General features: G+C 37.2%; 1 protein-coding gene across 1 annotated transcript; it reads right to left on the bottom strand.

Moving 5' to 3' along the window:
- Nucleotides 1-191: 191 nt before the first annotated feature.
- On the bottom strand, nucleotides 192-1759 carry LOC104096553 (large ribosomal subunit protein P1-like). The gene is made up of 3 exons (XM_009602938.4): nucleotides 1623-1759; nucleotides 842-1063; nucleotides 192-362 (listed from the first exon to the last, which is right to left on the bottom strand). Exons 1-3 carry the CDS (start codon nucleotides 1692-1694, stop codon nucleotides 309-311), a joined length of 348 nt encoding a protein of 115 aa, XP_009601233.1. The 5' UTR covers nucleotides 1695-1759; the 3' UTR covers nucleotides 192-308.
- Between the last annotated feature and the right edge of the window lie 11770 nt (nucleotides 1760-13529).

Genomic DNA, 13529 nt, shown 5'->3' with positions numbered 1-13529 from the left:
TTTTTACGACCCCATAAATAAATCGACACTATTTAGAGTTTTTTGTAAGTGTTAGAATGCAAATTTTGGTATTAATGTACCTGCCGTTTTTCATAATATGCTTAACCAAAATATCGTCATTCTTAATCTCAGTAGTAGAAAATGTTTAAAATCTAGATGAAACATGTATAAAAATTCTGGGAGCGTGAATAGCCAGTCTCAATAATAATAAAGTAGTCCTCCAAATATTAAAAACTTAAAATTATACTGCAATAATTCTCTATATAATAAAGAGCCAACAAGCTGAGGATCGCCACATTCTGCAAGCTCTAGTCAAACAAGCTGAACATCAACTCATCATCACTCTCTTCTTTTACTTCTTCCTGCAACGAGAGAAAACAATAAATGAGCTTTTGCAGCTTAGTTAATAAAGAGGGGTGGGGGGAAATAGTATTCCATCCCATAGCATGCACGACCTGACACCGGTTGGGGAGAAGGAAAAGCTATCAGACATTAATCCACAAAGTGGCTTGGCCGAAAGGTCAGGAAGGAAGAGAGAACGACTATACTTTCTGGTCACCATTCACTTACATATAGACTTACATGGCTGGAAATCTTTTTTAGTTATGTACTACATCGTTAATCTACCGCTAATTTGCTTGTATCTAACAGAATATTTTCGTAATATGTCGCTAATCCATCGCTAAACAGATTTTTCTATTTAGCTACATAATTTGTTCATCGCTAATTCTTGTTTTCTTATTAGTGATTTAATTTTAGACAGAATACATATACATGTACAACTTTAGACGGAAGAACTAGTAATGGGTCATGAAATATTAGTGGAAGATTGAATGTATACCTTCTTCTTGTCATTGGCGGAAGGTGCAGCGGCGGCATCGTGATCAGTAGTAGGAGCGGGAGCAGCGGCTACAGCGGTGGTAGAAGCAGCAGTTCCGCCGACGCCGACGTTCATGACAAGTTCATCTACGTTCATCTTCTGACAAAGTTTTGCAAAAAGGCTCGGCCAGTATGATTCCACCTTCAAATTTGCTGCTTTTATGAGTGTGCCAATTTTCTCGGCCTATACAAAAAGTACATCAACTTTAGAACAAATAACATCGTCTCAATTCGAAACAAGTTAAGATTATCTATATAAGTTTTAAGTCATATAAAACAAAAATAGAAAATACTAGAAGTTATTTATATTCTTTTAAAGGCATATGAATCTTTGGTAGCACGGGTTCGAGCCCTGAATGTATCCACTAATGCTTGTATTATGGTAGCCTGTCTATATTACAACTCTTGGGCGCGGCCTTCTCCGGACCCCACGTAAACGCAAGATCCTTGTGCACTGGACTACCCTTATGAATCTTTGATAGGAACAAAAAACTTAGAGATATTGAATATGAAATAACATAACTAAAACAAAATCTCAATTAACTAGCATTGTCCATATAAATCTTATTATTCTAATGTACAATATGTTTTGCTATGTCTACAAGAACAACATTAAACAAGAAAATTATGAGACAAAGTAAAGCGTTCTTTTTTTTTGGGTTTAAGAAAGCAAGTTACAAACTAAACAAAAAACAAAAGTAAAAAGACAAACAATTATGAGAGAAAGGAAAAGATTGTGTTACAGTGATAGGAATGCCATCATCATGAAGGATCAAACAAGCATAAGTACAAGCAAGTTCACCAGTGGAAGACATATTTCCTCTGATTTGTTTTCTCCTATATTTCAAGAATAATATTGCAGAGAAACCCTAATTGAGTAGTCGGATCTTTTGAAGGAATTTCGAGGGTGTGAAAGAATTTTGTGGGGGTATTTATATAAGTTTTCTTGATGTAATTTACATACTCCTATTTCAATTTGGTTAAGAGGCCGACCAAAAATATATTTACTGAAAGGAAAAAAAAGGGGAGATATACGATTTCCATATATGTTGAGGAATTCATTTATTTTTTTATTTATTTTTGGAAAAAAGAAGGATTTCAGAATGATTAAAATCTTAAAATATTGTTTAGAAGTAATTGCACTTTTTGATTTAGTAGTTATTGGAAATTTTCGATTTTGATCCTTGATATAGTTTGCTAAGCATATTTACCCTTGAAGTGATCAAAATGTATAAATTATTTTCCCTTTACATAGGAAATATGTTATATTTAGACTATTTTTAGAATTATATTACCATCAAACGTGAAATTATAATAGTATAATTTAATAACACATGAATAATCAAATGACTTAACAATAAATATATTCATTAAACTTGTGAAGATTTACAAGCAGAAGGATAAATGATTAGGTCAAATACGATCAGAATCAGAAACTATCAGTATTTTAGGGACTAAAAGTGTGAATTTCCTATAGTTTATTATATTATTGGTTTGCTTCATGAATACTTTTACTACTAGTAGTGTACTGATTACAACTATATTATTACTCCAACTATTAGGGGTGTACGTGAGGCGGTTTGGTTCGGTTTTTTATTAAACCAAAACCAAATCAATTATGTCGGTTTACTAAATTTATAATCAAATCAAACCAATATAAACTCGGTTTTTTCGGTTTCGATTTTTGTCGGTTTTTTCGGTTTCCTCGATTTTTCGATTTATTTTCGATTTTCCTTTTTAGTTATATTATGCTTGAAAAAGTGATCAAATAATTACAAATTGTCCGCATGATTATTTTTATTAAAATAATATATGAGGAATAGCAATTGTTAGTATGAATCATAATTCCAAGACCTTCCATAATAGAAAATGACAATAAACATGTGATAAACTAAAAGCTACAACCCAACTTATAGTTCCACAAAAAATATTAAGTTAATTAAAGTTGGCCAAGACAAAAGTTAGAAATAAGCCGCAAGCAGCCAAGCACCATGAATAGATTGACACTATTTTGTTTAACTGAAGTTCTAAACTAATCAATACTCAAAGGGTCACCTGGACATTCTGAAGAAAAAAAAACAGTTACATGTTAAACAATATAAAGATAGAATCAAATTCATTACGAATTAAATATATAAAATTACCTTCTTCAACTTGCTCAATTTTCTTAATTTCTTCTAGATAGTCTTGAAGCTTGCATTCCTTCTTAGAGAACCTTTAACATTAAGCAGTGATTTTATCACAAATGTAAGTGCAATATTGGATTGAAAGAACACAACTCGTAACATCAAATTTCAGGACCAACAATCTAAGATAACAATTATACCCAAATTTAAAGGGACAAAATAACATAATTGGTTTAATCAAATACTTTAGCTTACCAAATTGTGTTGGAGCAGTAAAACTAATATATAATTACAAACTTGGACAGTGGCTCGGAATTACAAAGAAGGAAGCTCGTCGTGAAGTTGATGGAAGGGTTTTCTCTATTTGGAGTTTTTTGACTTTGGAGTTGGAAGATAGGAAAGATACAGAAGAATGAAAACAAGGAATAACCTATTTTATTATCTTTTCTTATTGGGTTTTAGTTTGGGCTTCAAATTTAGGTTGTGTAATTAGAATCTATTAAGTGGATAGTGAATTTACAAGCCCACAAATAAATAATATCTCAAGACATTGAAAACTATAAAATAATTTAGAAAATACTTACAAATTAGATTTTAATGATTATTTTTTATGTATAAATTTATATATATATATTATATATATATATATATATATATATATTTTTTATGTATAAATTTATATATATATATTATGTCGGTTTGATTTAGATTCGATTTGACTTTTTTTTTGTTAATACCAAACCAAACCAAGAGTGATCGATTTTTTATTTTCCAACACCAAACCAACCAAACCAAACCACAAATCGGTTTTTTTCTTTGGTTTGACTTAGTTCGTCGGTTCGGTTTGGCTTGTACACCCCTACCAACCATCATCAACATTAGTATTTATTGTTTTAGCTTAAATATATTAAAAATTTAATTTAAACATAAATAAAACCCTATGGAAAAACTAGGTTGTACTAAATTTGGAACGTTGGAAGCTTTTCTTGCCTATAGAATTGGCACAAATTAAATTTGTTAGAAAATTAATATACTAGTCCTAGTAAGTACTGCTTGTTATTTTATTTTTTTCTGTTTTAAGTTTAAAACCCTAGATGTAGTTGAGGACTTTCGAGTCTTGGTTAAAGTTTTATTACATGGTCAATGCATGTTCTTGATCTGCATTATAGATATATGATTTATTAGTTGGTAATACTATTATTTTATTTTATTTACTTGTTCGATAAAAAGAACCTATGGCCGAAAGACATTTATAATGATGAAAAGACACATACAAATGATGACTCCTTGAACAAAATAAATATGTTATTACCTCCCCCTGAGCAATGTGTGGGTACACAAAATACAAAGCTTGTCATGTGGAATCTTTAACAAATAGTTAAAAAAAGAATTTATTTTGATTGAACAGTCTAGCTTGAATTGCTCTAGTCGTAAGCACCCTCCACTTCCAATCAAGGGGTTGTGAGTTCGAGTCACCCCAAGAGCAAGGTGGGGAGTTCTTGGAGGGAGGGAGCCGAGGGTCTATTGGAAACAACCTCTCTACCCTAGGGTAGGGGTAAGGTCTACGTACACATCACCCTCCCCAAACTACAATAGTAGGATTATACTGGGTTGTTGTTATTGTTGTTTACTGTAGGGCATGGGCATATCTCAATAAAAAATTCATGGACTGGTACTCGTTTTTAGTCAATACTATACTCTCGATCATGACCACTAATATAATGCCCTTTACATAAAAGGGCCAAAACTGCCACTGTAAGTACCCTTCGTCCATCTATTGAGCTAAAAATGCCCTCGTTATTTTCTTTTGGCCCAAAAATATCCTAAAATAGCCAATAAATCAAGATGATATCAAGGTGATTTTAAAGCAAAGGAATTCTATAAGAGGTCAAGAGTGAAGGTTAGTTTTGCAATTAGCAATCAAGGCGCATTTGGCCATTCTTGTAATAGCTTTAGGTAGCTACTATAAATAGCTAATTTTAGGGTTTAGTTTCATAAGTTAGATTTTGATGAATAAGTGTGTTACTCCTTTTGAAGAGCGTGTAAGTAAAATCCCTTTATCTTTTTAGTGAACCCAATTTGGATCTTTTTTGGTTATGGATCCATTTATGAGTTCTTTCTCATCTATTTGGATTGATTATCCATTCTTTCTTTTAATTTCTATTTTTCCCTTGTCTAATTCTTGTGTTATCCCCTTTATTTCTTCTAGTTTCTTTTATTTTACTTGCTTCCACGTATTTGAATTCGTATAATCATAATAGTCATATACAAAAGAAGGCAAGAAAATAAGATGTAGCACTACAGTAATAGCATTATTAGTATAACCATATTTGAATAAAATTTTAGCCATAGTGTTGGCTTCTCTGAACACTTCTCTGAAGATTTGAAAGCTTGTCAAATCTTTTAGCAACTAAATAAGCTAGAGGAGTGATTATTTTGCTTTGGAAGGAAAAGAGCATCTCAAATAAGGTCCTCACTCAGCTCTTAGTTTGTTTAGGAATAGCTCCACCAGACATTAAAAAAATTAAGGATAATAAGTTTTACAGGAAAGAAACTAGCCGATAGTGCAGGAGGCATAATGTTTAAAGCATGACTTAGAATAAATTGCTACATGTTGTTGCATGTTATTTGCTTTACCTGCACACTCCATCACATTATTCAAAGTTAGTTCCTTACCTCATAAAGCCTTTTATTACTTTACATAGTAATAAAAATCCAAAATATGCAGTAGTAGTCTAAGTTTTAAGCAGAAGCCAAAGAATGTAAACCAAACAAATAGTGAAAGACGAAGAGCAACAGACATAACCAAGAATGTAAATTTCACCAAACAAATAGTGAAAGACGAAGAGCAACAGACATAACCAAGAATGTAAATTTCACGATCCCAATTTTCCTTCGTATGATGTCGTGACAGTACCTAATCTCTAAGACTAAGTAAACCTAACAACATGCGGAAGTAACATTTAAAGTCTCAAAATAAAACAACTAATACAAAGAAAAAAACTCCATGACTCAGTATATATATAGTAGCCCAAAACCCGACGAAATACAAGTAACAAACTCTATGAAGTGATACTGAACATCTCTATACATCAGAATCTAATAAAGGATAAGAAATAAAATAATCTAGGTAGAGGGGGACTCCGAAGCTTGCGAATACTGGCAGGTGTACCTTGAAGTCTCCACGTACGGACTCTAATCACTGATGCTTGGTCTGGTAGGAAGTACCTGGATCTGCACAAAAAATGTGCAGAAGCGTAGCATGAGTATATCACAACGGTACCCAATAAGTGACAAGCCTAACCTCGGTAGAGTAGTGACGAGGTCAGGTCAACGCCCTACTGGAATAAATAAAAAGACTGAACAAGTGTAAGGCAGTATAATAATGACAGTAATGAAGCTTAAACAACAAATGGCATATCAAGGTTAGCTACATGGAACTAAAATAATTTGATGCAACAGAGAGAAAATAATTAATAATATTCTAAGGAAACAACAACCAAAGACAGGTGCAAAAAAGAAGGAATGCCAATAAGAGTCACTACCGAGGTACCGCCTCGTAGTATCAAATCACAAGAATAAATCACAATTTTTCCTTATATCACCGCGGGAGCCTTTGCATTTAGTTTTGAAAATTACTTTTCCCGAAATAGCATCCCGCGTTTTAGCCCACCTTATCACACCGCATGGCTTCTAGTAGTTTCCCTATTAGCCACGTGCATCAAGCTCACATTATCTTACCGCATGCGTTTCAACCCAAAACCTTAAGAAATCAACAATAATAATATTTTTCACAATAAGGAGCCCACGACTCAACCACAATGTACTCAGAATCTCAATAATAACAACCGAAAGTGAATAACTTAACAGAATATTATGGCACAACTTAACACTTTGCCTTAATAGGAATCACGACCTTTGTAACTCAATACCAATTTCAACAACAAGAATGACAACTTTAAGTAAAGAGTTCAATAGTCAAATAATGAATACGAAATAAGGAAGCAAGAACTTCAACTAAACACGTAGAGCAATTAGCAAGTAAGAGATAAGACAAGTAGAATATGTGAAAATAGACTAATGATGACGAATATAACATGATAGGATAACTCAATTAAGGCATGAAAGGAATCTATATAGTTAAAACTGGTAATTTCATCATTTAGCCCATGTACACACTCATCACCTTGCGTATACGGTTTTCACATATCACAATTATGACAACCAACACAATTTCTAAGGGGTAATTCCCCCCACAAGGTTAGGCAAGTCACTTACCTCAAATCACGCTAACTCAATCCATTAATAAGACTTTCCCTCAATTATCCAACTCCAAACAGCTCGAATATATCCAAAATAACTTCATACTATAAATATAAATTATAGGAAATTAATTCGAACAATAGAATTACGATCTTTACGAAGAAATAAAAAGTCAACTGTGATGACCCAAAGTGTCATCTTTATATTTAATAAGTAATTTTGTGTTCTAAGACCTCGAAAAGTACTATTTATCATTCCTCGACTTGCGTACGCAGTCCGTATAATTTTTCGGAAAATATTTGTATGATAAATTGATTAAAATATGAAATACAGTTTTAAAACTCAACTGAGTTGACTTTGGTCAACATTTTGAGCAAACGGACTCTAATCAGTATTTTGACAGTTTCGGTAGGTCATATCGCAATTTGGGACTTGGGCGTATGTCCAGAATCGAATTCTGAGGTCCCTAGCCCGAGATATGGAATTTTGATGAGAAATTAAAAGTTTAAAAGCTTAATAATTTTTAAGAATTTACTAATGTTGGATTTATTGACACCGGATCCATATTTTGGTTTTGGATCCCGGTATAAATCCACTATAATATTTATGACTTGTCTGTCAAATTTGATGAGAAACAGAGTTGATTTGACGTGATTCGGACGTCCGGTTGTGAAAATATAAATTTTAAAGTTTTATTGAAAATTCCCTTTGATTTGGGGTCTGATTCGTAGTTCTAGGTGTTATTTTGGAGAAGTGATCGCACGAGCAAGTTTGTATGATATTTTAGGACTTGGGTGCATGTTTAGTTTGGAGCCCCGAGGGTTCGGGTGAGTTTCGGATAGGCTACGGGATTATTTCGGACTTAGAAAATCTTATTTTCTGCAAACTTTAGGCTTCTAGTGTGTTCTTCTTCGCGTTCGCGAACGCGAAGAGTAAATTGGACTGGCACGTTTTATGCTTCGCGTTCGTGACAGGGAGAATGCGTTCGCGAAGGGTTGAGGTGCGAAGCTTCGCATTCGCGAAGGGAAAGAGGCTGGCCAGGTAATTTGCCTTCGCGTTCGCGAAGGGAATCTCGCGTTTGTGAAGGACAAGACAGGCAAGCTTCACATTCGCGAGATAGACCTCGCGTTCGCGAAGGGTAAAATTAGACATCACAAATTTGTGCTTCGCGAACGCGAGGCACTGACTGCGTTCGCGAAGGGTAAAAATTCCAGAAACAGAACTTAAGTTCTGGAAAATGGGATTAACCCTTTTTCTATTTTTGAGCTCGGGTAAGGCGATTTTCATGGGAAAACATTGGGGTAAGTGTTCCTTATCCTATATTGATTATATTTCATGATTCCATACTCATTTACATCATGAATCTGTGAATTTATGGAAGAAAAAAAATCAGATTTTTATAAAATCTTCCAAAAATAAAAATTTAAGATTTGAAGGTCCATTTGACCTCGGAATTGGATAAATTTTGTAGTCCATATTAGGGGATCGGGCTGCTCGTCGCAACAGACTTATTTAAAAGTTTATATATACTTGATTAAAATAAATATATGGGATGATTGAAAATAAATATGCTGTGTGAGCGGGTTGCACGCTGCAACGGAAATTGATGGAAATAATAATTGGCTATGACTGCAGAATTGGCTTCAACTGTTAAAAATAAGTTACCTGATTTATTTATATTATTGTTTTTATTACTATTATTGCGTACAGGTTATTCTAAGTGACATGCCTTAGCCTCGTCACTATTTCGTCGAGGTTAGGCTCGTCACTTATCAGTATATGGGGTCGGTTGTACTGATACTACACTCTGCACTTCTTGTGCAGATTTTGAAGTTGGTCCTGGCGGCGTACCATAGACTTGCTCGGATTTCAGCTACCATAGGAGACTTGAGGTATAACTGCACGGTGTCCGTAGTTCTAAAGTCCCCGTCTACTTTACTTTAGCTGTGTGTTTGTTTCCAGACAGCTTTATTTTATTCAGACCTTTATTTGAATTATTCTAGAAGCTCGTGCATTTGTGACACTAATTCTGGGATGGTATTTAGACATCGTTATTTTATGGATTATTCACTATATTTTAGACTTTACTTCCCCATTTAATTCTTTGTTATTAATAAATTTAAAAATTATTTTAAAATGTATAATATTATTCTAACGTTGGCTTGCCTAGCAAGTGAAATGTTAGGCGCTATCACGGTCCGAAGGTGGGAATTTTGGGTAGTAACAGTTGGTATCAGAGCACTAGGTTACATAGGTCTCACGAGTCACGAGCAAGCTTAGTAGAGTCTGAAGGATCGGTACGGAGACGTCTGTACTTATCTCTCAGAGGCTATGAAATTTAGGAACTATATCATTTCTTTCTTATTCTATCGTGCGATTTTATTCTATCATCGATGGTTGAACCATTCTACTCTTATTCTCTCGCAGATGGTGAGAACACGTAATACCTCTACCGATGGACGGGACCAGAGCCCCCGGTGGCAACTATGGCCAGGGGTAGAGGTCGAGGTCGAGGCCATGCTAAAGGCCAAGGCAGAGGCGAAGGTAGAGCTCAGTCTAGAGCTCGAGCAGCAACACTTATTGTAGAACCTCAGGTGGACCTTCAAGAGGAGGTTCCAGTTCAGAATGTATCAGTTGGACCAATTCAGGTCCCGGAAGGATTCATAGCTACTCTAGTGATTCAGGACGCTCTATTCCGTTTGGTGAGTCTTATGGAGGGCGTGGCCCAGAATGGTACATTTACAGTGGCACCAGCCATCTCACAGGCTAGGGGAGGAGCACAAACTCCCACTACTCCTGCTCCGGAGGAGATGGTTCCCCAGAATCAGGCTCCAGTAGCCCCGCCAGTAGGGGTAGTTCAGCAGTTGTTGCGGCACAGACCAGTGATAGGCCCGCCATATCTTTTGAGGCCTTGTTGAAACTGGATAAGTTTACTAAGAACTTTCCAGTTCACTTCAGTGGTACACCTCCTGAGGACCCACATGATTATCTTGACCGATGCCATGAGGTGCTGTTGAACATGGGTATAGTTAAGACCAATGGGGTTGGTTTTGCTATATTTTAGATGACGAGTTCCGCCAAGAGGTGGTGGAGAGATTATACATTGGCCAGACTAGTTGGATCTCTTCCACTTACCTGGGAGCAGTTCTCTTAGCTATTTCTTGAGAAGTTCCTTCCTATCACACTGAGAGAGGATTACCGCAAGCAATTTGAACGTCTACAGCATGGCAGTATGACAATTACTCAGTATGAGTCCCGTTTTGTGGATTTGGCTCGTCATGCTCTCCTCTTACTACCTACTGAGGGAGAGAGAGTGAGGAGGTTTATTAAGGGACTCACTCACCCTATCAGGCTTCAGATGGCCAAGGAGACTGGAAGTAATATTTCTTTTCAGGTGGCTACTAATGTCGCGAGGAGGATCGAGATGGTTCTTGCACATGAGAGAGGCCAGAGGTCTGATAAGAGGCCTCGTCAGTTTGGTGGTTTCAGTGGTGCCTCGTCTGGAGGTTAGGGTAACTTTGGTAGGGGTCATCCTCCCAGACCGTTTCATTCAGCAGTTCATGCATCTCCCGGTGCTTCAGGGAGTCACGGTCCTATTATGCCTTACTCTGGGCAGCCAACATTTAGTGCACATTCAGCTCCTATCAGTGCACCACCACTCTCGAGTTACTACAGTGGTTATCCGGGCCATTCGGGTCAGCTTCAGCTTCAGCAACCACGACATCAGGATAGGTGTTGTGAGTGTGGGAACATTGATCAAATCAAGAGGTATTGCCCTAGGATGGCGAGTAACAGATCTCGGTAGGATTCCCGTGCCATCATACCGGCACCGGTTTCTTCACCGCCTGATCAGCTAGCTAGAGGTAGGGGTCATGCCATTAGAGGTGGAGGTCAGGCCATTAGAGGTGGAGGTCAGACTGTTAGAGGTGGAGGCCAGCCAATTAGAGGTCGTCCCAGGGACGAAGTTCAGAGTGGTGGGGCTTAGCCCCAATTTTATGCTTTTCCAGCTAGGCCTTAGGCCGAGTCATCTGATGTTGTGATCACATGTATTATTCCAGTTTGCCATAGAGATGCTTCAGTTCTATTTGATCTAGGATCTACTTATTCCTATGTGTCCTCCTATTTTGCTTCATATTTAGTTGTGCCTTGTGATTCTCTGAGTGCTTCTGTGTGTGTATCTACACCGGTGGGAGACTCTGTTGTAGTAGATCATGTCTATCGTTCGTGTGTGTTTACTATTGATAGTCTTGAGACTAGTATGGATCTTTTACTTCTTGATATGATAGATTTTGACGTCATCTTGGGTATGGATTGGATGTCACCTTATCATGCTATATTGGATTGTCATACCAAGACAGTGACCCTAGCCATGCCGGGGTTACCTCGGTTAGAGTGGAAAGGAACTCCTGGTCAGTCTGCCAGCAGGGTTATTTCTTATATGAAAGCTCGTCGTATGGTAGAGAAAGGGTGTCTAGCCTATTTGGCTTATGTTTGCGATCCCAATGCGGATGTTCCTCCTATGGACTCAGTACCAGTTGTTCATGAATTTCCAGAAGTATTTCATGCAGATTTGCCGGGGATGCCACCCGACAGGGATATTGACTTCTGTATTGATTTAGCTCCGGGCACTCAACCTATTTCTATCCCACCATACCGTATGGCCCCGCCGGAGTTGAAAGAATTAAAGGAGCAGTTACAAGACTTGCTTGATCAGGGATTCATTAGACCCAGTATCTCGCCTTAGGATGCACCAGTATTATTTGTAAAGAAGAAAGATGGTTCTATGCGGATATGCATAGATTATCGGCAGTTGAATAAGCCCACTATCAAAAACAAATATCCGCTGCCAAGAATTGATGACTTATTTGATCAGCTTCAGGGTGCCAAGGTGTATTCGAAGATCGATTTGAGGTCTGGTTACCATCAGTTGAAGATTAGGGCATCTGATGTCCCTAAGACAACTTTTCGGACTCTGTATGGGCATTACGAATTCCTAGTGATGTCATTTGGGTTGACAAATGCCCCAGCAACATTTATGGATTTGATGAATCGGGTGTTCAAGCCCTATTTGGATTCTTTTGTAGTTGTATTCATTGATGATATCTTGATTTACTCCAGCAGTCGAGAGGAGCATAAGCAGCATCTTCGGAGTGTGCTTCATACTTTGAAGAATAATCAATTATATGCCAAATTTTCAAAATGTGAGTTTTGGTTAGACTCAGTTGCCTTTTGGGGGCATATTGTATTGGCAGAAGGCATAAAGGTGGATCCTAAGAAGATAGAGGTTATTCAGAATTGGCCTAGACCTACTTCAGTTACTGAGATCTGGAGTTTCCTAGTTTTGGTAGGTTATTATCGTCGGTTCGTGGAAGGATTTTCATCTATAGCTAGCCCATTCACCAGATTGACGCAGAAAGGTGTCCCATTCAGATGGTCAGACGAGTGTGACTTGAGCTTTCATAAGCTCAAGACTGCTTTGACTACGACGCCGGTGTTGGTATTACCTACAGGTTCAGGATCGTATATGGTATATTGTGACGCATCTCACATTAGGCTAGGTGCAGTATTAATGTAAGATGGCAGGGTGATTGCATATGCGTCGCGGTAGTTGAAAGTTCACAAGAAGAATTATCCTGTTCATGACTTAGAATTGGCAGCCATTGTTCATGTGCTGAAGATTTGGAGGCATTATCTCTACGGTGTCTCGTGTGAGGTATTTACTGATCATCGTAGCCTTCAGTATCTGTTCAAACAAAAAGATCTTAATTTGAGGCAGAGAAGATGGTTGGAATTGTTGAAAGACTATGATATCACCATTTTTGTATCACCCCGGAAAGGCCAATGTAGTAGCCGATGCTTTGAGTAGAAAGATTGTGAGTATGGGTAGTCTTGTGTATATTCCGGTTGGTGAGAGGCCATTAGCTGCAGATGTTCAGACCTTGGCTAATCAGTTCGTGAGGTTAGATGTTTCAGAACCCAGTCGGGTTCTAGCTTGCACAGTCGCTCGGTCTTCTTTATATGAGCATATCCGAGAACGACATTATGATGATCCTCATTTACTTATCCTTAAGGACACAATGCGGTATGGTGATGCCAAACAGGTTGATGTGGGGGGGAAGATGGAGTTCTACGAATGCAGGGTCGTATTTGTGTGCCAAACGTTGACGGGCTTCGTGAATTACTCCTTGAAGAGGCACACAGTTCCAGGTATTCTATTCATCTAGGTACCACCAAAATATATCAAAATTTGCGAAAACATTA

The sequence above is a fragment of the Nicotiana tomentosiformis genome, chromosome 8, assembly GCF_000390325.3.
Source record: "Nicotiana tomentosiformis chromosome 8, ASM39032v3, whole genome shotgun sequence".
NCBI classification, from domain to species: Eukaryota; Viridiplantae; Streptophyta; class Magnoliopsida; order Solanales; family Solanaceae; genus Nicotiana; species Nicotiana tomentosiformis.
The sequence above is the reverse complement of the archived record's forward strand: the minus strand, read 5'-3'. Positions and strand labels throughout refer to the sequence as shown.